General features: G+C 41.4%; 1 protein-coding gene across 1 annotated transcript in view; it reads right to left on the bottom strand.

Annotated features, from left to right (window-relative positions):
- The window catches only part of anos1b (anosmin 1b), a 40,072-nt gene extending 16,969 nt beyond the window's left edge, over positions 1–23,103 (bottom strand). Inside the window, exons 1-2 of the mRNA XM_070909449.1 lie at positions 22,927–23,103; positions 11,652–11,699 (exon numbers count right to left, since the gene is read on the bottom strand). Of these exons, the coding sequence (XP_070765550.1) occupies positions 11,652–11,699; positions 22,927–23,103 (225 nt within the window). The remainder of the gene's footprint in view (positions 1–11,651; positions 11,700–22,926) is intronic.
- Between the last annotated feature and the right edge of the window lie 1,797 nt (positions 23,104–24,900).

Below are 24,900 nucleotides of genomic sequence, written 5' to 3'. Positions count from 1 at the left end.
AACTGGTGAATGATGGCTCTTACCAAATTAAAACCAGACAACATATAAAAACTGCGGTTTCACCCCCAACCTCCTCCCCCCTCCTCTCTCACTCCCCCTGTCTGTCTGTCTGTCTCTCTCGGCTCCCACTGTGCCTGGCTTCAATCATTTCTCCAATTTATTCCATCTCACTGATTCCAGGGGAACAAACAGAAACAACAAAAAGCCATAAAAACTTCATCTCTGCACAAATAAATGGCTACTGTTGGATGAAAATGTCTTCTCCTAAAGCTGTATTAAACAGGCTCATTTGCAGACTGATGACTATCAATATTTCAAATGCCAACTGTGTGGGCTTTTAGGGTCATTATCACACTTGCACACTGCATTAAAGACCATGTAAACTTCCATGTCATGTATAAAATAAAGGACAAAAACTTCATAGTAACTTGTCACTGGGACTTATACAGCATCAACAAACCAAAGCCAGTGAAGCCACATGTTCTGGTTTCTTAACCTCTGGGACATAAAATGGAGTCTCAGCGTGAAGCATGATAGCTGTTTAATGTTGTACAGTCGGTTCATTTCATTTAAGTCATGGACGAAAAAGTTTGGGTTAGCTTAAAGTGATACTCCACCCCGAAATCTCTCTTTTGAGTATTAAACACTCTTTGCTCTGAGTGCTTGAAATGTGGCTGCAAAACGGTTGTAGTTTGCTTCTCCACAGGGAACAAACGCTGCGGTCAGCTTTCACTGACGTAGGTTCCAATGGGTTCCAATGTGACAGTATAAAACACTAAATATTGAGACAAACAACTCAAACGTCTTCTCCACTGTCCAACCACGTGGTCACTATGTTCCAAACACTCACATTTTCACCAAAATCAGTGCACATCTTTAAAAAGCGACTCTGGCTTTTTCTGGATTTTATCACTTTTATTTTGTGGGTCCTACAATTGTTTCACCTTCTTTTACATGTCTGATAACGAGGTAAAAAATGCATACTATTATTTGGTTCCAGCTTCTCAAATGTGACTATTTCCTGCTTTCCTCTGTCTTTTATGATAGTAAACTGAATATTTTTATGGTTTTGGATTGTTGGTCGGACAGGTTGGTCATTTTTCACCATTTTCTGACATTTTATAGACCAAATCACTATTCAAGAAAGTGATTGATACTGAAAATAGTCAACAGTTGCAGTCTACACACATCGTATCACTTGGCATAAGTGGCACACCGGACATGTCATACAGACAGAAGAAGTTGTCGGGATACAGAAGACAAGATGTGCCAGTCTGGGGAATAAATGTGATGAAATTGCTGCTTTTCAGGAGAGTTGATGCACATGAATGTGTCAGGTTTGCCAGTGTGTGGTCTTTCACAGGAAACAATAATTGCGGGTGTTTTGACTCGTGTCCCTTTAGGCATCACAGCCAGTCTAGGTGGCCTTGGCATTTAGAATATAAAACTGCCATACATCCAAGCTGAGCATCACCTTTGTTCTCCATGAAGAAGCAAATCACAAACCTTTTATAGACAAAATATACATAAGATACAGAAGTATCAATTTAAGTTATTTTCTCCTCTGTAAGTTAATTATGCAAGGGGGCTGGGTATGAGGAGACAGGGACATAATACAAGACAAACATTTACACACACACACACACACAGTATTGTAACCAGATCCTGAAGTGTGATGTGTTTCTTCAAGGAGCTCTCGTGGGTCTTTTCACTCGACCATGTGCTGCTCAGGTTGTCAAAATCTCCCCAAAAACACCTCATACACACACACACACACACACACACACACACACACACAAACACACATAACCCCACCAACCAACACACCACCTTTTTTCACTCCACTCCATCTTACATCCAAACCCAGCCCACTCTGTACTCCCCCACCCCCCCCCCCCCCCCCTCCTTTGCTGCCACTTTGATCAGTCACAGACGTGTTTAATTTTTCATTCCTGTCCTCTCGTCCTCTACGCTCCCCTATTCCTCTCTCCCCCTCCCATCCCTTTCCATAATCCTCTGTTCTTTTTGTCTCCTGTCTTCACATTATCACTCCTCCTCTTCTGGCCTCATCTCAATACCTCTCCTCTCCTCTGAGTCTAAAGCTTCCATGCCCACTCTAGGTACGGTGCTGCTGACCATGTAATCGCAATGTCACAGATCTGAGTCCTTTTCCTGTCATTGTCTCGACTGCACGGCATCTACCAAAGGCAAAAAAGCCCCCAAAACTTGATTACTAAACATATTCATCCATCATATTTTGGATAACAATGAATGCTAACTCTTAAACTAAACAACAATAATAATAGTTGCTCTTCTTGTGCTTTTTTCAAAAGGTACACAGTCCAACTGAAAATTAAAACTGATTGATTGAATCTGTGGTTGAAAGTGCATAAGCACATTTACTACTACATTCCATTTTATGCTATTTTATGCCTTTTCTTCACCACATTTCCGAGGGAAAGGCTGGACTTTTTACTCCACATTTACTTGACTGCTATAGTTTCGCATCATTTTGCATGCAAAACATAAGATCACTTTAGAAAATAAGATGCATTATTATCGGATTAACGGTACATAAGTAGTTAAAATTAGCTCCACCATGAACAGCTACAACACTGAAATACTGCTCACATGTTAATGCATCAGCAATAACAGTCCAATAATGTATTAATAATCCACTGACAGGGGCCACTCTGCATGAGGAGTACTTTAACATTTGATACTTAGCGTGTATTTTGCTAGCAATAGTAAAATATACTATATATACTATACTATTACTACATTTTTAAAGCAAAACTTGTAACAGAGTATTTTTACTAGTTTATTATTTTACATAGTCAATACTACAGAAAGGCAAGAGGGGAGAAAGGGGGGTTGGAGGCTAAAGGATTTAAGATGAAAACACTTGTGGTATGTACGTGGTTACACCTTACACTCTCAAATATCACTTGGATGTTGTTAATCATTGAAAAGTACTGTATTTGTGTAAGAGGAGCTGAGAGACGAACGGACACTTTTGGCCTTGAAGGCGACATGATGAGTTATGTGTGTGTGTGTGGGTGTGTGAGAGAGAGCGGTAGTAGACACAGGAGAGGTCAGAGGTCAGAGATGTTACTGTTTAACACACCAACGCACTGTAACAACAGAACCCAGATTAATGACCATGTATGTGTCTGTATGTGTGCTCAGTTTGCATAGGAGCTCCTCAGATATCTGTATAATAATTAATCACACACACACACACCTCGTCTCTCGGCCCTCCTCTGGCCTCTCCTGCTGTTTTATGGCCTCACCTGCCACGATAGAGGGATGACAGCCACACTCAGCGAGAGGGAGGAGAGGAAATGGGAGAGGGAGGGGAGGAGAGATGTGGTTTCATAGTGGATAGCGGGGGGAAAGGAGTGAGTGTCAGTTGAAAAGGAGAGAAGAGATGAAAGACAAATAGTGAAACAGGTCCAGAGAAAAGGGAAAGAGAGAGCGAGAGAGAGACAAAGAAAGACAGCCATAGACCAGATGTGCTCACTCTCCATTCATGGCCACCAGTTCAGTGGGTGCAATGTGAAAAACTATTTATGCTAATTTATGTGTTCAGCTTGTCATTAGTCATTCAGAGTTTATATCATATCTTCTACCTACAGTACATATGTGTAGCATTTAGGATAGAGTATCGTTTAAAACTTTTCAATACCATTCCTTTAGTTTTGGTGCCAAAATCAACACCAGCGCCAGTGCCAATATCAAAACAAAATAAGAATAAGTACTGCGAATACATTGAGACATCTTTGTATAATAGTATGGCGGAAAAATTAGAGTTGTAGAATTGTAGCTATGACTGCATGCCTCAATCTCAGGGCCATGGTATTACCTTGTGTGATATTACCAAGTAACTCGTGACGTTGAGACCAAATTTCAAATGAAGTGTTTCTTCTTCTGTAAAACATTCTCTTATTCACCTTCTTAAACACAGAAAAAAAACTTGAAAGTGATTTCCCACCAGCTTTTCTAGTCTTCCACCATCAGCTATTTTAAGAACCTGAAAGCTCTGGAAGGAGTGAAGAACAGCATCCTCTCCATGTTTTCGCCTCAAAGCAATCCAACAAATTTCCTGCGAAAATCTGACCTGGTGGCCCACATTGTAAGATGCAGTTCAGTGGTTGATACTGAGCCGTGTCACTTACTGACTTAAGATTAAAGGTGAAGTGAGGCAATTAGAGAGTCACAAACAAACAACAAACTGACAGCAGTGTAACTGTAAGGAAACAACAATCAACAAGTAAAAGAAAACACTATCTGTGATTTATACTGTAAAAATATCTAATTGCAATTTTTCTGACCAATATTGTGATTAAAATCTGTTTAGCATAATGTGGTATGTGAGATGTGATTTAGAGAAAACTGTTAAATAATGTTCAAAACTTCAGATTCCAAATCGCATGTGACGAAATGTTCAATAACTCTGTGTGAATATAAATCTAAATTTTGCATATTCATATATACCTTCATCACTTCACCTCTTCAGGCTTAAGTTAGTCGATAATGGTCACACTATTATGTCAAAATCAATTTATGAGAGGAGATTTATTGATGTTACACTGCTACATTCAGTAGTTTTAATACTGCCACATTTAATATAATTTTTAAAAAATCTATTTACAGTAAGTAAATTCTTCATAGTTTAGACTATACACAACTCCACTTATATGCCAAATGAGATTCTATAGAACATTTATTATTATTATTATTATAGAACATTTGTTTTATATATTTGCACACACATGCATACATGTATACACACTCACACTCACACAGATACACACACTTCAGGCCTTGTGGTACGTGAGTGAAAAGTAGCGGAACAAATTCCAAAGATCCCTTTGAGAAGCATGTTAGTCTTTTGCCAGACCTTTGGAATAACATGTACAACAACCAGCGCTAACTTAAGTCGGCAGCTTGTGGGAGGAGAGGAAAGGCTGGAGGAAAGAGAACAGAGGGAAAGAGAAAAGGAGATCGGGAGGACGGTCAAAAAGACAAATGCTTCGAGATCGCTCAGTGGTTAACGTCCTCACCTCTCAAACCACATGTGCCCACAACGGCCTCAGACGAAATCCTGCCAGAGCTTTCTCTCTCTCTGTTTCCCCTAATCATTTTCTTTCTCTCCGCATAAAATAAACCTACTACAGGGTACTTGACTGACTACTCTACATCGGACGGAGAAAGGAAGGAAGTACGGACAATAAAGAAATGGATGTGCTGGCAGCAGGTGGCTACTGCACCTGCATGATGTTTATTGTTCTAAACATGCAAAAAGGTTTTATAACATTAGCTGGTTCGTTAACTTTCTAGAAGGCCAAAATTGTAAATTCAACACATCTCAACCAGACATCATATTAACTGCTGGACAAATTTGAACAGCAGAGGGAATGGAAATTACTGTGGGAAAGGAGAGGAAAGCAAAAGAATAAAAAAATAAGCTTTTACCGGCTAGCAAGCTGTTGTTTGCAGCTGTTGTACAGTGTTGCCCAAATGGAGAAATGATGACTGAGATACTTTAAAATCTAAGGAGGAGAGTGAGAAGACTGGCACACAGGGACGACTACCTGATTGTAGAAACTCCTTCCAACATATTCCTCTTCTATAATCTCCTCCTGCCTTTTGATCATAACACTATGATTGATTTCATTTTGAAACAACACCTGATTTGCAGCTGAGTGAGAAGCAATTGCTATTCTGCTGGAAATTGTATTTGGTGGAGCGTGTGCGCAAAGGCGGATTGGTGCACACAGCAGCAGCGTAGGTGCACCGGACTGTTGTGGTAAAGGTGGAACTGAGCCCGAAGACAAAGCTCTCAATTCACCCGACGATAACACGTTCCAAGCCTCACCTGTGTTCATGAACTCTGAGCGGAGATCGAAAGAATGAGGATACAAGCAGCTGAAAGACGTTTTCTTTACAGCTTTTCAGGCCTCACGTTTAGACACACCACCCGGATATCTCCCTATGGATATGTATCAAGCATGTGCAACTGGAAGGAAACCCCAAAGGAAACCAAGAAGGCGATGGAGGGACTACATATCCCACCTGGCCTGGGACTGCTAGGAACCAATAGGAGGAGCTGGAGTATGTGGCTAGGACATAAGGACATTTAGGCTACTTTACTTCGCCATATAAGAGATAGAAAATTGAGGTTGAATGAAAGAATTTTCTCAAAACAAATACTATTTTTATACAGATATTTATAAAGAGGATTAGGTGGGAGTGGTTATGCAGAAACCAAACGGCCTCTAATAAGTTGCATGCATAAAACAGTAGTACCACTTCATACATGGCAGATTGTTATGCTAAATAGCGATAGGGTCAGTTTAGGACTCAAATGAAGGGTAGTGCGTGTTCAGTAGCCTCATAGAGTTCTTACTTAAAAGTATGATGTGAAATCTACCACGCAAAAGCTAAAATGGTAAATGGAGTTCACTTAAGGGACAAAGAGCTTTACAATTTGCCTCTCATTCACACACACACACACACACACACACACACACACACAATGGCGGCGGAGCAGCCATCGAGACGCGTGATGCTCAAGGACATTTTGACATGTGGACAGGAGGAGCGATTGAACCACCAACCTTGCAATTAGTGGACAACCCGCTCTACCTCCTGAGCCACAGCATACATGCATACAGAACAACTGCAAGTGATACTACAAGTCATTCAAACCTCTTGAGAGCAAGTTATGAGGAATGAATGAGGGAGAGATGATCAGAGGAAGAGTAACAGTGACTTGATAGCTCGACTGCTTTGTTCTGCATCAGACCTGTTTGTTAGTGGATGTCCCGCTGATGCACACACCTGGTACACATTACTACGTCTACTCTGCATGTGTGTGTGTGTGTGTGTCAGCAGGAAAGAGATAAAAGAAGGAGGAGAAGGACAGATGGAGGAATTGAGTGAGGGCTGTAGTTCAGTTTTAGTGAACTCCCATGTGTGTTTCCATGAGAGAGAGTCCACTGATGATGTGACACAAACCATATGTGCAACATCTGCCTGGTGTGTGTGTGTGTGTCTTCAATAGAGAGCCCCCAGGCCCTGATGTAACAAAGGATCATATAAAGCACCACAGTCGGTGAGGCAATGCTTACCTTTATCTGTCTCATTTCTTTTATCCCTCTTTCTCTTATGCAACCCTATTTGTTCTGTTTTATTCCACTCCCTGGAGGAGTAACTTTGGAGAAATATATGTTTTGTCCTTTTTTACATTCTTTAACATGACTCATCTAAATAACTGTCCTCCTATGCAATCAAAGATTTAATCTAGTACATACAGTTTGGAAGACGAATAATATTTAGAGTATTTGCGGTGTCCTCCAGATGCAACAAGTTTTGTTAGTGTGTGTGTGTGTTTTTTTAAATAAATGCTCCTGAGGCTGACTATGATTAAAGAAAAGGGAAGACATTTCTAAAAAAAATATATATATACCAATACCTTTTTTTTTTTACATACTTGTGTTTCATGCCATTTCTTTGTGAAATACTGGATTATTGCAAGCTTTCAGCTTCCTAAGTGAAATAGATGACATGGGAAATTAAATTAATCCTTTAGTCTCACAGTGCACCATTTGTGTGTGTGGGTGTGTGACTGTGAGTGGACAGACTGACTATGTGTTACACATGTTAAAACTCAGTGAGAACAAGCTAGTTCAGTGCTGCTCCAAGTCTGGGTAAGGACCCAATAAGGAGTTGAGGGAAAAGTAATACCAGTCCCCAAATTATTCTGTAAAGATCTCTGTCAAAAGTTATTGAGTGTGTTACACTGCCAAAACGCTTTATGAGATCCTGCAGTGGAATGTCGGTTGAGACCAAGTCACTTTTTGTTAGATTTGCCTTACTAATAGCCCTAAAATTGGGTTTATAAACATAAGAAGAATGTATCTCCCCAGAGAAGAAATCTGTAAGTCAAACTGTGTAGAGGGGTGTTTTTCCTCCAACAGATCAACAGCTAAGGACCAGTGGACTCACTACTTCCTCCCCTCTGACTTGTTCTCTTTAGGGCTGGGTATTGCACCTGAACCATGTCTTGGTCCTGACTAATGGTGTCTGGAGAACAGATTAACAAAAACTGTCAAGTACTGAAAGCTGATTTGTTTATTCTTTAATGTTATTCAATCTAAATCAAAATGTGTGTAGTTTTATACAGGCAAAGTTATTTTCATATCCGCATTGGTATTAACAAGAGTCTAAGAGTCTACAGCCATGCTAGTGACTCTATGAGGCTGTACAACGGTGCTTCGAGCTAAATGCCAACATCATTATGCTAACATGCTCACAACGACAATGCCAACATGCTGATGTTTAGCAGGTATAATGTTTACAATGTTCACCATCTTACTTTAGCATGTTAGCATGCTAATTAGCACTGAACACAAAGCTTGACAGCTGAGGCTGATGGGAAAGTGGTTAGTTCTGCAGGTATTTGGTCATAAATCCATCCAACAGGTGTTGAGATTTTTCACACAAAACCACATATGTCAACGTCATGGCGGCGGGAGGGAATCCCCAAAGTCATTATTGTACAAAATATGATGTCAATCCATTCAATGGTTGTTGAGATATTTCAGTCTGGAACAAAGTGGTGAACCAACTGACTGACATTGCCATCCTTAATATTTCAAATAATATCCTAGTCTGTCTCTCTGTCGTTCATTATAACTTGTTGTTAGGATCTGCGCTTTACCTTCTGATATCAAATTATGTTACTAGAACAAATGCAGAATTAATAGAACAGAAAGCAGAGAATATTTGTGATAATAAAGTGGACTGTGGACTTATTGTATAATGCTCCCAAGATGCATAATCAATAAAATAAATAGCAAGCCCTAAACATCTCCCACATATCCTGTTAACAAATATACACACCTTGGGAGCACTGGACTTCCTCTGCTGTATAATTCATTATTTTGATGAATCTTGGCAATTATGGCTGAGGACTGGGATGTGTGCTTTTCTGTTCTAATTTATTTTTGTTGGCCTGCTGCAGTGACTTTTACAAATTGGGCCGTGGCCATTTTCAACAGACTGTAAAACGGTAAGAATTAATAACTTTGCAATTCAAACAAGCAAGAAGAGACACTGTGCTTGTCTGCGCAGTATCAGGCTGTCTGAAAGGGAAAATTGTGGTTTACACAGCGTCAGCCCCCACTGGCCAGTTTCAGAGTGTTGTTGGACGTCGGCTACAGCGTAATGCCACACTGGTATTCACACATGTACAACAGCAAGACACAAAGCCAGGGCAATAAAGGTTAGACATGGTATTAAACTAGAAAATATTTTCCATTCTGGTTCCCTCTGTTTCTTTGTTGAAATCTAAACATCGGGAATAGAAACAAAGGGAGGAAAGAAAGGATATAGATAAGTCTGAGTAAGGTCAAAGGAGTGACAGTGTGTTTGTGTATAGCTGAGAGTTGATGTCTGATGTTTTGCTCAGTGTTGGTGGGAGTTTTTGGACGGGGGCATGCCCTTGGCTGTTGTTGACATTAACCCCGGCTGACCTCAACATACACACACTACTGATATACGCGCTATACAGGAAAAAAAAAAGCTCCCACCCTCACGCCTGTTTCTTGCTTTCCCTTTATCCGACTGTCATGTGAATTTGTAGCGAGGCTTGGAAAAGTTGCAAGAAAGTAAAATACGATTCAGGTGTGCTCTCAGCCGAGATGAAGCTTTTAAACAGGTCTGAACCTGAACGGAGAGTTCAGAAAACACATCAATAAGAAACCAGACAGAATCTTTCAAGAAGTCATTAATATTGAGCGAGTTATGGTCAGTAAGTAAAAGGTCACGGTGGGCAGATATTTTACAGACTACACAGATTACACAGCATCATTATTTAGCCAATAAAAGAATTTCTGATCTCACATACGTTTAGTGATCAAAATTTGATGTAAAATCTTTTTTTCCCCAAGACATTTTCCTGAAATTAGATTTTCATCTTTTCGCCTTTCTGATTTAAAACATGATCATTTGCATCAATTTGGGTCTGGTTTTATCCACCCACTGACCAGCGGTCTAAAATACCCACAGCAATGTCCAGAAAGCAGTAACAAACTGGAGCTGCTGCAGAGTGGACAGACTGGCAGCTAAAAATACACAGCATGGAAACTCCTCTTGAATCAAACAATGAATTAGCACACACACACACACACACACACACACACACACAGTGAAGCCTCCTGGCAGGCAGTGTTAAGTGAATAAACAGGGGATAATTTTTGCTCCAGGGTGGATGGATAATGGGGATATAAGGGAGGACGTTATTTTAACTAAAAACACAACCTTTGCTATTACAGGAGCCGTGCGGTGGGTATAAAGATTCCATACACAAGAGAAGCAAGAGAAAAACTCTCTGTTTCTCTACCTCTCGAGGCAGAGATGAAGAGTGACACTCTGCTTTGCATTGTACTGTTGTTGTTTCAGGTTCGTTATGTTCTAGGATCAGGATATCTTGTTGTGTGTTACCACATTTATACTATAGCCACTTAGAAAAGATGGGTTCAAATCATCGTCCACATTTTAATTTGCTGATAGTCAGTTTAACCCATGATTTGGACCATTACACAACTGAGAGTTAGCTGTTAAGGTAGCACAGAGCAGAAATACTGTGGTCACTCTGATTAAGTGCGTTTTAATATTCCTTGCGCACTGATTTAAACCGTTAAACAGAAAATTGTTTGAGGGATCCTGTTAAACAATTTTATGTGCTTGCCAATCAGAGACACATATTTTCCATGGCCCTTTTATAATACTGAGACGAAGCATGTTACTTACACATTATATGATGCCCAAAAGCTATACCTGTGTTCTGTTTAATGCGCCACCAGAGCCCTTTGGCAGGATCATTGAGTCTATGAAAAAAAGATCACAACATCCGCACACTTATCTCCTTTGCACCAAATTATCTAAGCTTTCGGCCATGCTTAGATAATAAATATGCTGCAAATGCTATAAGTGTGCAGGTGTTTTGATCTTTTTTCATTGCTGTTTTTGCCTGCAGCAAGTTCTTGTTTTGTGTGGCCGTAGTTTTGGGAAAGTTTTGTTAAATCACTGACTCAGGCAGAAGTACTTGTTCCACTCTTCATGGGATCTATTTGTTCATGTCTGGGGACAAAAATCCCATCCCCACGAGATCACCGACTCAGTTACTTAGTCCCCTCTGCACTGCAGCCCTTGTCACTGCTAAACTCTACTGTTTTGGGCAGTCGCTTCTTTTCACCTGCCAGCAATGAGATTCACTAGGATGGTGTAACACTAGGAAGGTTCACGATATCACCCCCAGTTCCACCCCAGCTAACCAGTAGGAGTGGTTAGTGCAGCAAAAAGGACAAGAACCCTCACAGGCTTACCACCCACGAACAAGGCCAATTGTGTTCAATGGTCCGCACCACCAAGTCAGAGTTACTGTTACCAGAAGTTGAACTCCTGGACAACAAGAGTCATGGACTTTTTTGGGGGTTAACATTGGGGTTATGACTGGCTTAAGGATAGGGTTAGGCACAAAGTGATTGATGCTTGGGTAAGCCTTCAGGCAATTGAATGCAAGTCAGTATTATGTCTTTAGAAGTGTGGCAAGACAAGTTTGTGTGTATGTGTGTATTTACCTGCGAACAGCGTCTGTGGTTTTCACACCAAACCAGAACTTGGTCACTCTAGAGGGGACAGAGAGGATGAGGATTAAAACAAACACAGAGAGATCTTTCCCACACAAATCCTGTGTCTGCCCACATTTGACCCCTTCATGTGAGACTACTGTCTAACATACAAGGAGACAGAAAGCTAAATATTGTTAATAAAAGGTCAAACACACACTCAACCTTTCTCTTATTATTTACGTAATTATCCTCGGGGTGCATGATGACTTAACACACTGTGTTTGTGGTTGCTGAACCAGACAGAGACCACGTCACTTGGTGAGATGTATGTTTATGTGTGTGTACAGTTACTGCTAAGTGAGTCAAGACCACCAGTAAACATGGCTGCTATAACCACTGTGACAGAGGGAGACGTCATCTCATGACCACAGGGACAGAAATACAGATTAACCAAACTAACCCCCCTAGTCCTTAAGCCTCTTCAACTTTTCAAATGTTGTCTTTCATCCAAATAAAACGGCTCAAAAGAAACTTGTACTCATCTATACTTGATACTGAACGCACAAGTCAACACAGACCTGCAAAGGTATTTTGAGAATTTACCTGTAACACAAAGAAGCTGTTGATACCTGAGCTTCATGAAGTGATCTTTTGTCATTATTACGTCATTGTGAAATTCATACACCTTGTTATAATTACCATAAACCAAAAATACTATGGTCAAGGTAAACCTGGTTGGCTCTATATTAAGTTCACACATCCCATCAGGGATGCAATTTATGATAATTTTCATTATTGATGAATCTACTGATTATATTTGATGAATCCAAATATTTATAATTTATTTATGTCAAACAATTGTGAAAATAAGGCTCCAAAAGCGTTAAGTTTGTTTTGTTTTTAGGTATTTTTTGGATCAAAACCCTGTCTGCTGTTTTTAACTTTCATTGGTAAGATAGTCAGTGTGGCAAAACTGCTGCTCTTCCCTCCTAAAAGCTTTGTCATCTTCAGCACAATCATGACGCCATCATCCAACATCAAAACAACTATTAGAATACTGATGTGTGTGTGCATTTGTGCGTCTGTCTGTTGTCATGTGTGTGTGCCTCAAGGGAGTATATGAGCTTCTAGTGTGTGTGTGTGTGTGTGTGTGTGTGTGTGTCTGTGTGTGTGTGTGTGTGTGTGTGGGATAAGCCCTCTTAACGACTCCTAAACCCTCTCCTGACTGTGCTGTATTTAGCCCGAACCAAGCTCATCTCTTTCCACACACTCACACACCTTTCAGGGCTTCTCCTCTTTAAAGTAGCCTTTGTGCTTCTGGTATAATGAGGGTTAAGGGGTTAGAGTTGGGGTAACAGTGCAGAGGTCAAAGGTTAGAGATTAGGGGTTAAGGGCTTTCACGGTACAGAAGATGCTGAATTGACTTGTTCCCTCTTAACATTCAAAACAGATGCATATTGACTACTTTGGTGAAATAGCTGCTAAAGGAGCTAAACTGGACTTTGATGTATGAAGACGAGGCCTTATTTCCTTTTTCAGCCCTGTAGAGATGCTGTATGTAGCAGCTAAAAGAATTTACTGTCTACAAGAACAGCCAAGGATGTTTACTGAAGTGAGGGCAAGATTAAGGCCGTGACATACTTTTAAAGAAGTGCTGGTCGGATAGTCCAGTTAAAAGCTTCTCTAAGACGGGGAGGGCTGCCTCTCTGCCTCAATTTTTGTACATTTCCAAGACCGACAAAGCTTTCTGCAGAGACTGGCCTTTCAGCATATGTGTGAAAATGGTCAGAGCTCCAAGTCATCCACAAATTTTGTTCGCCTCATTCCTCTCATACTCTCACCCCTGTCCCCGTCCGGTGCTACAGCTGCGTACTATTGCCTCAGTTGTCCAGCTGTTGGCAGCAGTGAAGAGGTGGTTAGTTTTCAGAGTGGAGACATGATGAGTGCAACCAGAATCAGGATCAAGTTCTGAACGAAGGCCACAACAAATTCCCTCAGACTTGACGTCGCTTAAACAGAAATTGTCTGTGAAATGATAGTTGGACATAATCTTGGGAGAAATACAAGTGTATCTCTTGCCCATGCTAGTATGCCTTTAAGACTAAATGAGTATTGATGGGGTGGACACCCTTGGCTTAACTGTAATCTGTGCTCGTTGTTAAAAGGGATAACGCTGGGGCGACTGTTTAACCAGCCTCATATAGAGATAGATGAGAGAGGGAGGAAGAAAGCATTAGAGCATTAAAGTAATGGTTAAATCTCTGATGAATAAATTACTAACAAGTCTGTGGGGAAGGATGGATGGAAAGAAGAATAGATGAGAAGAGAAACAGAGGAACGGGTGTCATGGTATCACTACAGAGACAGAAACACCTTCATCCTCTGTTTTCTCTCTTTCCTCATGTCTTCAAGGCACTGAGATACACCCAGGTGCCACCAATTGCACCATAAATGCCCAAGTCGCCATGGATACAGGTATAGCAGTGTAACTCGCCCAAATGGAGGAGGCCCTTAACTCTCTCAAACATTACAACTTTTTTAAGCAGCTGAGAGGCAGTCACACTCTCCTTCCTCTGATTCTTTTGGATGACACAGTTGTGAATAACCTCCACATTTTCACCATTTTCACTTCTGTATTCTGGATCCACTGGTACTTTATCCATAAACAATTTTTGCAGACATTCAAAAACATAAAACATGTATTTCTTGTGATCAGGTCATGCTGTAAACGGGCTGCATGTCCAGGACAGAATCAGGTTTAAAAGGAGAATAAAAACTTTTACAGGTTTTTCGTGTTACATGCTTCATTGGATATTCTAAAAAGAAAATCTGCCATCATACAATTAAAGGTGCCCCGTGGAGTTTTCTTGTAAACAAAGTTTCTGTTTACATTCAATACAGCGTACCTTTAAGCTGCATTAGTGCTGCAGAATAGGCACCCTCGGGTGCAGTGTTTTTTAGTGATATAATGTACTGCTTTTACTACTTTGGCTTCTGTTACAGATTCCCTGCATTTACCAGAGACTTTCTAATGTTGCCAAATGAATGAGGGCCTATTCAGGCGGCTGTAAGTAGGGAACAATGTCTCTGCCTCTTTGAAAAATTATACAGATATGTCCCTGTATGACTGCTGAACAATGGAACAAAATGGTAGAAAAATGTACCAAAAATAGTTTGGTAATTGAAATATTCCAATATAGTTTAAATATTTTCTTTTCCTGGTTTTAATGGAAGCATTACAGTTAAGTGAGGTCATTTTCCCGATTCATTATTCTGCTCTAGCTGAGTGAGATGACACCAGATGGTTTTGAATCTTAATCATATCCTCATTAATCATAATCACATCCACATCGCAGCCCTAATTATTTCTCAAACTCCCCAAAATATCATTACATTGCTGATTTCCAGTATCCAAGGTATCCAGTCAAAAATATTTTGATTTTGGCAGTATTGCTCTGCTCTGTCCTGTTCCTCGATGCTCAATCAAGGTGGGTGGAACATTTGTCACCCTTCTGCCTTTCTTTTGGTGGAGAAAAAACAGATACAGAAGAGCAAGAAGAGGATCTGAGTACAATTCACAGACACAAACACCCCTTTCATCTTCCTCTTCCTCCTGCTGCTGCTACTCAACCAGATTAGTCCCCTTTGGTCATTCTTTCTGTCTTTCATTTGTACCCTCCGACTATTCCTCTCAGTTTCTCCACACTGCTGCCAACTCCTGTAAAAATGGCCTGAGAGGACTTGAAAATGATGGTGGTGATATGCTGTAGATGCTCCACTCAAAGAGCTGAGGACAGAGTAGAGGCCAGTTAAACATCTCCAGATTTTCACTGAGGAGATATAAAGCTGCTTTCCCCCCTGCTGGCCTCACATCTTCATCCCCTCTCTTAATCTTTTTCACGCTCTCTTTCCTTTTCTGTCTTGCTCGCCATAACATCCCCCTTTTTCTGTCACTACTCTTCAGCCCCCTCCGCAACACACACATTAATGCACACACACATGGATGTTCACGTACACACACGCATCCCAAGTCAATTTCATGGGACATATTTGCTGTCAGAGCTAATCAAGGCAGTTTAGACGGGCCTGTGTGCCGTATGGCTATTAAACGGTGGTCAAAGTGGGGTTTCGTAGGGTCTCAAGAGTGTGTGTGTGTGTCTGTCTGCGGCAAAACAGCTGCACATGTTGAAAAAGTCGGGGAAAGAAAGCGAAGACTGGAAGAAGGTGGCTGGAAGAAAAGAGAAGTTGGATGTGGGAGACTGAGAGGAAATGGGAGGGAGGGAGGAAGTTGAAAAGAGCAGAGTGAGACAGACAAAAGAAGGTGAAAGATGGAAATAAATATTAGTTAATAGGAGCAGGGAGGAGACTGGCAAGGAGTGGTGGATACTAGTTGTGAAACAGGACGCAATAAATTTTGATGACTGCTGTTTGTCTGGCTGGAGTTTAGTCTTCAGAGTTATTTCAAAAATGGGAAGCCAACTTTTAAAAGTGTATTTTCATCCATAGTGGAAGAACATTTTAAAATGTACAAATGCATTTATTGTGGCACTATACTTTTGGTTATCGATGGAGTTGTATGTGATATTATTTATTTAAAAACCTTAAAAACCCATGTAAAGCCTTTTTTGGACCAAAGGCTTTTGTGCATTTTATGGTTCAAGATGACCTTTCATGAAAAATATCAAGAGAATATCACTTTAACCAAGTTTATGATGTATTACTGAACAAAAACGTGCAAAAATCCCATTTCATTTTAATGATGGATTTCCACATGGCTGTATTTCATACCCACACTCAAAACACAGGGTCTTAAACTTTTTTTCTATCCTGGGATCAACAAGAAACATTTGTCTGAGGACACGAGAGACCCGTCAGAAACAGAACTGACCCACAGAGTGAGAAACACTTGCTCCAAAGGACTTCCACATGGCTCTGATGGCTGCCGAGTCCACAGTAATCATTGTTGAACAATAACAACCTGATATCACTGGATGCAACAGCAGGAAAGAAGCAGGGACACAAACACACACACACAGAAATATGTGCGCGGTCAGCATGCACGCGTACAGCTGCACACACCCTTCAGTGTTTGAAAGAGAGTGAGATATAAATCACACTTCTGCCAGATGCAGCGATAAAAAGTGTGTGTGACTGTGTGAGAGAGAGGCAGAGTGTGTGTGTGTACATATTATGTGTGTGCGTGTCGTGGTCAGTGTTTGCGGTGAGGCGCAGTAGAAAGTCTATTTAACACGAGGCATTAACTCTGCTAATCACACCCAGATGACCAGAAGCAAACACAGCTATGGTGTGCATTGTGTGTGTTGTGTTGTGTTGTGTGTGTTGTTTGTGTGTGAGTGTGTGGGGTGAATGTATCATGACTAACTTCCACTCAACAGAATATAAAGTTCTTCCAAAAAAGCCCATGTTGAGGTCTGAATATTCCCGACAGAAGCCCCTAATTAGTCTACGTGTGTGTATGTGTGTCGGTGTGTGTGTGTGTATTTTCGTGCGCGTGTGTCAACGTTAGTGTTTGTGGTGCCCCACATCCTGTAAACAACAAGCGTCACAACAAAGTGGTTGTTATACGGTCCTGAACTTTCTGAAAGTCAGATAAGAAGATTGATACCACTCATATCTGTATGCTAAATATGAAGCTACTGTCAGCAGCCCGCTAACTTAGCTTAGCACAAAGACTGTAAACAGGGGGAAACCAGTTGTCCGGCAACCAGAGGAGACTCCAGGAAGTTACTTGTCCCGACCAAGAAATAGCCCGACACATAACTGTCTGTAAAACTGTGATTAGTCATTTTTTAATTTTGTTTTTTGTTCGAATTAAACAAATGAGATACAACGTGTTAATTAGTGAGCTTTAGAGGTGCTGGTAACAGAGGCAGGCTAGCTTTTTCCCCCGTGTTTCCAGTGATTGTGCTAAGCTAAGTTAGCCGGCTGCTGGCGGTAGCTTCATATTCAGGGTGCAGATATGAGAGTGGTCACCAGTGGGAAGAGGAATGGATTTAATTGCTCAAGTATCAGACATAGTATGCCGTCATGGTTTTGATGTGGTAAAAGAGTCTTTCTATCGGTCTCTCTTCCTGTGGCTGAAACAACAAAGACATGTCGCTCAATGCTTTGCCATCCCAGCTGTGATTTACTGTCTTGGAATTTCTTGTCCTGGTTTCAGGTGAGAGTCACTCCTACGCCGTCACAATTTTATCACCATCATCATTATCCCTGGCTCTGCCGATCAAATGACAGGGCTGTCACAAAGCCGCAGAAAGAGGTGGAGGCTTTATCTCTGAGGTGAATCAAACAAGCCTTTGTCTCCTGCCGTCACCCACCCCTCTGCCTGTCTCTCTGCTTACCAGTCTGCCTGCATGTCAGTCCACTTTTTAGCCTGTCTATCAGTCTATCTTCACGTGTGTTTGACACACCTGTCTGTGTGCATCTACCTGCCTCATCACCCGTCTTTCCATCTCCCCTGCCTGTCTTCGCGCTTGACCGCGTCTGTCTACCTGCCTTTATCTCTCCGTCTGTCTCTGTGCAACCTGACCTGACCGTTGTCTCTGGTCTTTTTCAGAGCGTGACTGGTTGGCTGACCGACCTCTGGGCTGATTAGAGCTACCTACCGCAGAGCAGCTGGGACACACACACATGCACGCACACACACATAAACATGAATGCACAGGCAGCTCTTTCAGCCTCGCACTGGCCCTCAGCCCTGGCTCGAACCGCTAACCATCCGCTCATCAGCACCACAGACCCGTGAGTGTTTAAGACACGCATTCTGCGTATGTGCAAAAAGATCCAGCTCTGCAGGCGAGGCTGCAGTTTTTTTCTTATTTTTAGGAGTTTACATCAAGGAGGAATTTGGGAATATGACAACATACCAGCATATATATGCTTATGTGCACACACACACACACACACACACACACAAAGAGCTATAATTACACTATTACACCATACAAGGGAAAGTAGTGGAAAACCCAGAGAAGCAGCAGAAAGAGAGGTGTAAATAGAAAACTGGTGACTCACATTCTAGTGGCTACACACTAGCCACACACACACTAGCCACACACACACACACACACACACACACACACACACACACACACTGAGAGAGAAAGAGCCAAAAACACAGGGTTCACCCACATGAAGCCAGAGGAAGCAATGTGTGTGTGTGTGTGTGTGTGTGTGTGTGTGTGTGTGTGTGTGCGTGGTGAGTAGGATGAGTAAAGCCCCACTTGCCTTCACTGATGTTATAGTTACTGGAGATGCTATCAAAAGGTTTTTTTTGTTTTAAACGTTATGTTCTCCAAATGAATGAATGCTCTAACGCACAGTCTCTCCCACCCATTAATCACTCTGTGTTCTGCTACACTGTCCTATAATAGGTTCAGGGAGTGATGCTGTTCCCCAGGATGTGGCTGAGAGGAAACTTGTTTCCTTGTTTGCTCAAAGTTTAGAGGCTCTTTTTAATTTGGTATAACACACAAAGTTTTCAGTGCCCCTTTATATCCTTAAATGCTGCTCTGAGTCACACGTAAACATCTGCCTTTCCTGTTTGTCACTGTTGTGCTAATCAATAATGACGCCAGTACAGACTTATTTTTCTTATTTCAACTAGGGCTGCGATTTTATTGATTATTATTGACTATTCATTTCTTGATTCATTGTTTTGTCTATAAGATATCAGAAAGTAATGTAAAATTCCTCTCACAGCTTTCCAGAGCCCAAGGAGATGTCTTCAATTGTCTTGTTTTGTCCAACCAATAGTCTGAAACCCAATGATATTCATTTTATAATGATATAAAACAGTGAAGGATGAAATCCTCACATCGGAGAAACTGGAAAAGCTAATGTTGTCAATTCTGCTTGAAAAGTCCTCAAATGAATAATCAGTTATCAAAACAGTTGCCAATCTTTCAGTCACAATCCATGCAGGTAAAAGATCTGACTAATGGAGTGAGTAACTTCAATGTGTTAGCAAAGAAAAACTACTTGTTTCAAGAAGTTTCATGAATGTAATTGTCTGAATGAAAAATAATAAATTATTTAATAACTTCACTTGTTTTAATAAAAATAAGATCTTAGGGGGAATATGACCTTTCTGGATTCTGGGATATTCCCTCAACAGGTGAGTTTGTCTGTTTGAAGACATCAGCGTACAGAGTCCTAAAATCCTGGAAGTCTAAACGCACCATGGATGTCAACTAATGCCAAGACTATGACAGAAAACAAACTCACACAAGAAATCAAAACGTTGTATCACAAAGGAATTAAATATTTTGTCCACTGTTGAGCAGTCCACCTGTGTTGTGTCTGAGTCATACCCTTTCCCCCCTTCTCTCTTCAAAGTAACAGTTCAAATTAAGTTTAACAGTCCAGTTCAAGATGTACTTTAGGTGACCTGTTCCCCCAATACGGGGCCAGACTTTACACCTTTATGAAACTGCTAAAACGACAGTTGAAGGTACAACCACACGCCTGTGGTTTCTGCATCTAGCGGACACCCTACGCTTGCAGTGAAAAACCACATACGCACGGTTGTTTCGGTGCCTCGTTAAACACGGAAGTTGAAGCGTGCTTTGTTAAAGTATGGAAAATGTATTTTGTGATCTCATGTGTTGTTACCCAATAGCTAAGATGTTTTTTTCAGAGGAAGACCTTTTATGGATCTCCGACCCCCAAGAACAGGGGGGCAAAGGTTATAAAAGGAAGAGCAGAACAAAGGATGGGGGCTTCTCTCTTGGACTGCCTTTTTGGTCCCTTGGGGTTCTTGGTTGTTTGTGAGAGTTTGTTACTTGGTTTTTGCTTAATTGCTTTTGTTCCTTTAGTTTTTATATTTTCTTCTTTTTGAACATTTTGTATCCATTTACTCTTTTGATAAAACTCCAATAAAACTGGGTTGTATTTTGTACATTCCAACCAAATTCCTGTGTTGCTCCTCCCTGAGATCACCTAAGTAGCCACCCTCAGGTAAGGAGACTACTCGCCTTGAGATATGCCGACAGTAGATAATAATTTGACTTTGATTGGTGAATTTTAATGAAAGCTGCTATGTATATATTATGATGTACAACATGGGAGGACATGTTGAATAGGTTCAGCTCAGTTGTCTGATGTTTTGCTGCTGTTGTGTTATGTTTGGTGTTGAGGTTAAAGTTTTCTGAATATTTGGGACACAGGGAGGGATTTCCTAAATGTATCTCTAAATTATAAATTAGGGATTAGGGCCTTCGAGGCGGCCCAGTGTAAAACCAGTATTGATCTTTTCCTTCAGGGTCTTACTGGGGTACGACCAATCTCCAAACACTAATAATCCGGTCGTCAGCACATAGTCGACTATATAGGCCCTAGAGACGTGGTATTCCGGGAACATAACTAGACTCCCTAAGCAGGCTGAGACGGTCTTGCGTGTAGATTTTGGGAGTCCGTTCGAAAACCTAAGGGTTAGGTCGTAGAACAGCCGTCACTCAATGTAATATCCGCGTTGGGTGGGGGTATCGGTTATAACATCTAAGAACCTCTTCACCACTTGAAACCCAAGTATGACAATGAATGTCCGGCCTGTTTGCTACCTCCCAGTCAGTTGGTCTCATTTCCATCGCTGCTGTTTGATGCTCAACATCTGACTACTGCACTCCACTTCATAAAGTTTAAACCAAATGTTCCCTTTCTCACACCTCCATTCCAGAAACCCCACCACACACACACACACACACACACACATCGCACTGCTCGAGAGTCATCCAGGGGCCACCCTCATTACCCAATGCACAGGTGCCGGGAGTCTATTCTAGATGGACGAGGACCAGACCAAACCTTCGCTTTATACATGAACATATGCAGACCCACACACATACATACATACATACACACACTTCTTCTACACACCTCAGAGCCACTGGGGCTAAACTCTGTGGTTAATGACTTTCCCACCCACTACACAGCATGCACATGTTGAAGCCGTTAACGATAAGTGGCTTTTCGAACTTGGTAACGTCCTAATGTCCCCGTTAATCTCACATTCCTCACTACAAAGGCCACAGAACATGGGCCAGCGATTTCACTGAGATGAGTAATTTTGTCAACTATTATAAACCCGTAACTTTTTTTTCGGGGTACCTTTGACCCTCTGAGTCCTGACACGGGGCAACTTCAATCTGGGCAACATCAAAACATTTTGTCCAAAACTTCCTGATGAAAACCATGTTGGAAACAACTCACAGTTTCAGGCGAGATCACACAGTTTCCTCTGATTAATTATTTAGGCATTAAGTGCTCCACTGTGCTTTTCTTCTCTCGTGCATAACAACACCTCTTAGCTGATCTAGCTGATCTAAAATCACTGCACACCATGACATTGAGTGGTCATTGTTTCTGTAAAGACCCTAAAAGGAAAGAATGGCAAGTTTTTTTAAAAGATTTGGAACTAAGTGACACAACTATGAATGGTGGTGGGAGCTGCGGGGATATCTGGTGTGGCTTTTTCACCAATCAGAGCAGTGAACAAGAATTATTTTTTGATGTTGCTTAAAGTGTAATGATGCAATTTGAACTTGATGTTAATGTCTTTGGTGACATGTATCATTAAGAGTAGACTCCAAATCTGAAAATACACTGAGAGATCATTATGTCAGTATATTATGAGAAACAAATTTTTAGACTTTGATCCTTCTATTTTATTTGACTATTGGCTGCACCTGATTGATTCCAGATGCTCATCCCTGTCCCCACTTCTGGTCATTTCACACTTCAATACCCTCCTGTGTAATATGTTAGACAGATAGCAGGCCGTTATGGATATTAAAGCAAATACATTAGTTGAAATAACAAAATAGGTCATTGTAAAGTGTCTATTAGGTACCACAGACCAAATCTCTACTGATCCCACTGAACTATAAGGATCAAGACTGATAGAGTTCCAGTATACAGGTTGTGATTGCAACTGGCTTGTGAAATACAGAAAATACCAAAAAGGCACCTTTTAAATGAAGAATTTAGGGTAAAACAGTCAAAGACTGTGGATCATATTCGAGGAATATTGTTGATTCACCTTTAAGAGTCACATAAATGTTTAGATACACGTTATATAAAGTATCACACTAATGTAAATAGAGATTTAAGAGGCAAATAGCATCAAAATCCACAGTCTTTGTATTTTATGACTTCCAATTTATTTTGTATACACTGGTGGTCATGTCGACCGCTGACTGGAGGTCACGTTTGACCTCAGGGTCGGTAAACACTCTTAAATAAGGGACAAAGTGGTCGTAGGTACCTGGAGGTGTCTGAAGGCAGCGGTGAGTTGAGTCATGTGCAGAGTGAGGCACCTGGACGTGCATCTGGCGCTGTTGATTTTCTCCTGAACATCCTCCTGCTCCGGTGAACTCCTGCGGGCGCGAGTTACCGCCAACACCGCGCACAGGAGCACCAAACCGGCCCGCCTGACTGACATTACACCGGGAGGAAAGACGAGGAAAGGAAATAAACGGACGCCCGAATGAAACGGCAGACTTTTCTTCCTCGTGTGCGGCTCGTCAGCGTCTTGCTCTCGCGACCCTTTAAGTTCAGAATGGAAACATCTGAGCGCTGCTCCTGTCTGCGCGCGGGCACGAAGTGGAGCGGCTCTACCCTCCTCGCGGACACTCCCACCACCGGTACAAGTGCGGCCACGCGGAGTTCTAATGGTCCTCTTATCCTTATCTTCATCCTCATTATCATCCCCATCACCTCTGCCATTTCCATCACTTCTTCCTCCAATTAGTCTACTCATCATCATCATCACCATCATCATTATTAGCACTCAAACTATCTCTCCCATCACCTGTGCACGTGCAGCTATCGTCATCCTGATAACCACCATCATCACCACTTTATTTCATAGCGTGATCACCATCATCGTAATCATCTTTACCTCCTTCACCTTCATCATCATCATTTTCATCTTTATTTTCTATTGCATCATTGGTGCTCATGAAATTGACCACCACCACCACCATCATCATCATCATCATATCATCCTCTACTTTCATCACTCCCACTCCCACGTCGTCATTGTCATCTTCACCACCATCCCCATAACCATCACTGTCACCTTCATCATCATCATTGTCATCACAGGTGCTTATGCTGCAGGTCCTTTTCACCGAGAGCATTCCTGATTGTTTCTCACAACCCCCAAAATATTAGGATCAAGTTATCCAGGTAAACATTTTTTTGTCAATATCACTCTGACCTAACTGCTACAGCTACAGATCAGCACCCTGGAGCGAGGAGACATGGACCTTTTTTGACGTGTCACGCAGCAGGAAAAGCACAGGTATAAAATGAATGATGGCTGAATTCCATTTATCTGCTTCAGTTTCAGGGTCTTGGCATTGGTCACGCTGGCTCACTGTCATGGCGCACTGGGACACTTGAGCAGAAGAGAACCATCGTTAACACCTGTCAAAATGTCTGCTGTGAAAAAGGCCTATTATTCATATCACACACTCAACAACATCATCATCTTCATCTTGTATACGAGCAAAATCGTCAGCACTATACTAGGATTTTCATCCTCAGCTTCATCTGCATCATCATCATCACCTTTATCTTCATCTTTTTATTATCATTCATTGTCCCCACCTCCACCATGATCATAATCATTGTCATCATCAATACTGTTACCCTCACCTCCATTGTCATCATCATCATCATCATCATGGTCATTATTGTCATCATCATCATCATCACAACCCTGCAAATTGAAATCAACACTGTACTATAATCATCATCTTCTTTGTTTTCTCTTGCTTCACATGCGCCTATGCATCATCATGTTTAAAATCCATATCCACCTCCAACATGATGTTGACCTTATCTTCATCTTCATACTCATCATTGTCCCGGTCATCGCCATTACCGTCACAATTTTCATCCTCACCGCCTCGCTTGCACCTTCATCATGATATTCATTTTCTCTTGCCTCACCTTTATCATCTCAATCTTCCCCTTTTTCATCCACATGAAGATGATAATTATCATCTATAATCCCATCATCACCATCATCATCACAAATAAATAGATCAGCTCCATGAGTTCTGAAGAATAAGGAACATTTTGTTGAAGACCTCATAAAGGATTAAACATCAGGAGATACAGTGCAGTGAAGCAAGAGAAGGCATTTATGGCCTAATGGTTTGCATGGCAGGCTATTGTTTCGGGCCTATTAACACTTTACTATTACTATTCTGAAAAACAAACTTCCCTT

The sequence above is a fragment of the Enoplosus armatus genome, chromosome 7 (genome assembly GCF_043641665.1).
Source record: "Enoplosus armatus isolate fEnoArm2 chromosome 7, fEnoArm2.hap1, whole genome shotgun sequence".
NCBI lineage: Eukaryota > Metazoa > Chordata > Actinopteri > Centrarchiformes > Enoplosidae > Enoplosus > Enoplosus armatus.
This window is presented reverse-complemented; position numbering and strand designations above follow the sequence as displayed.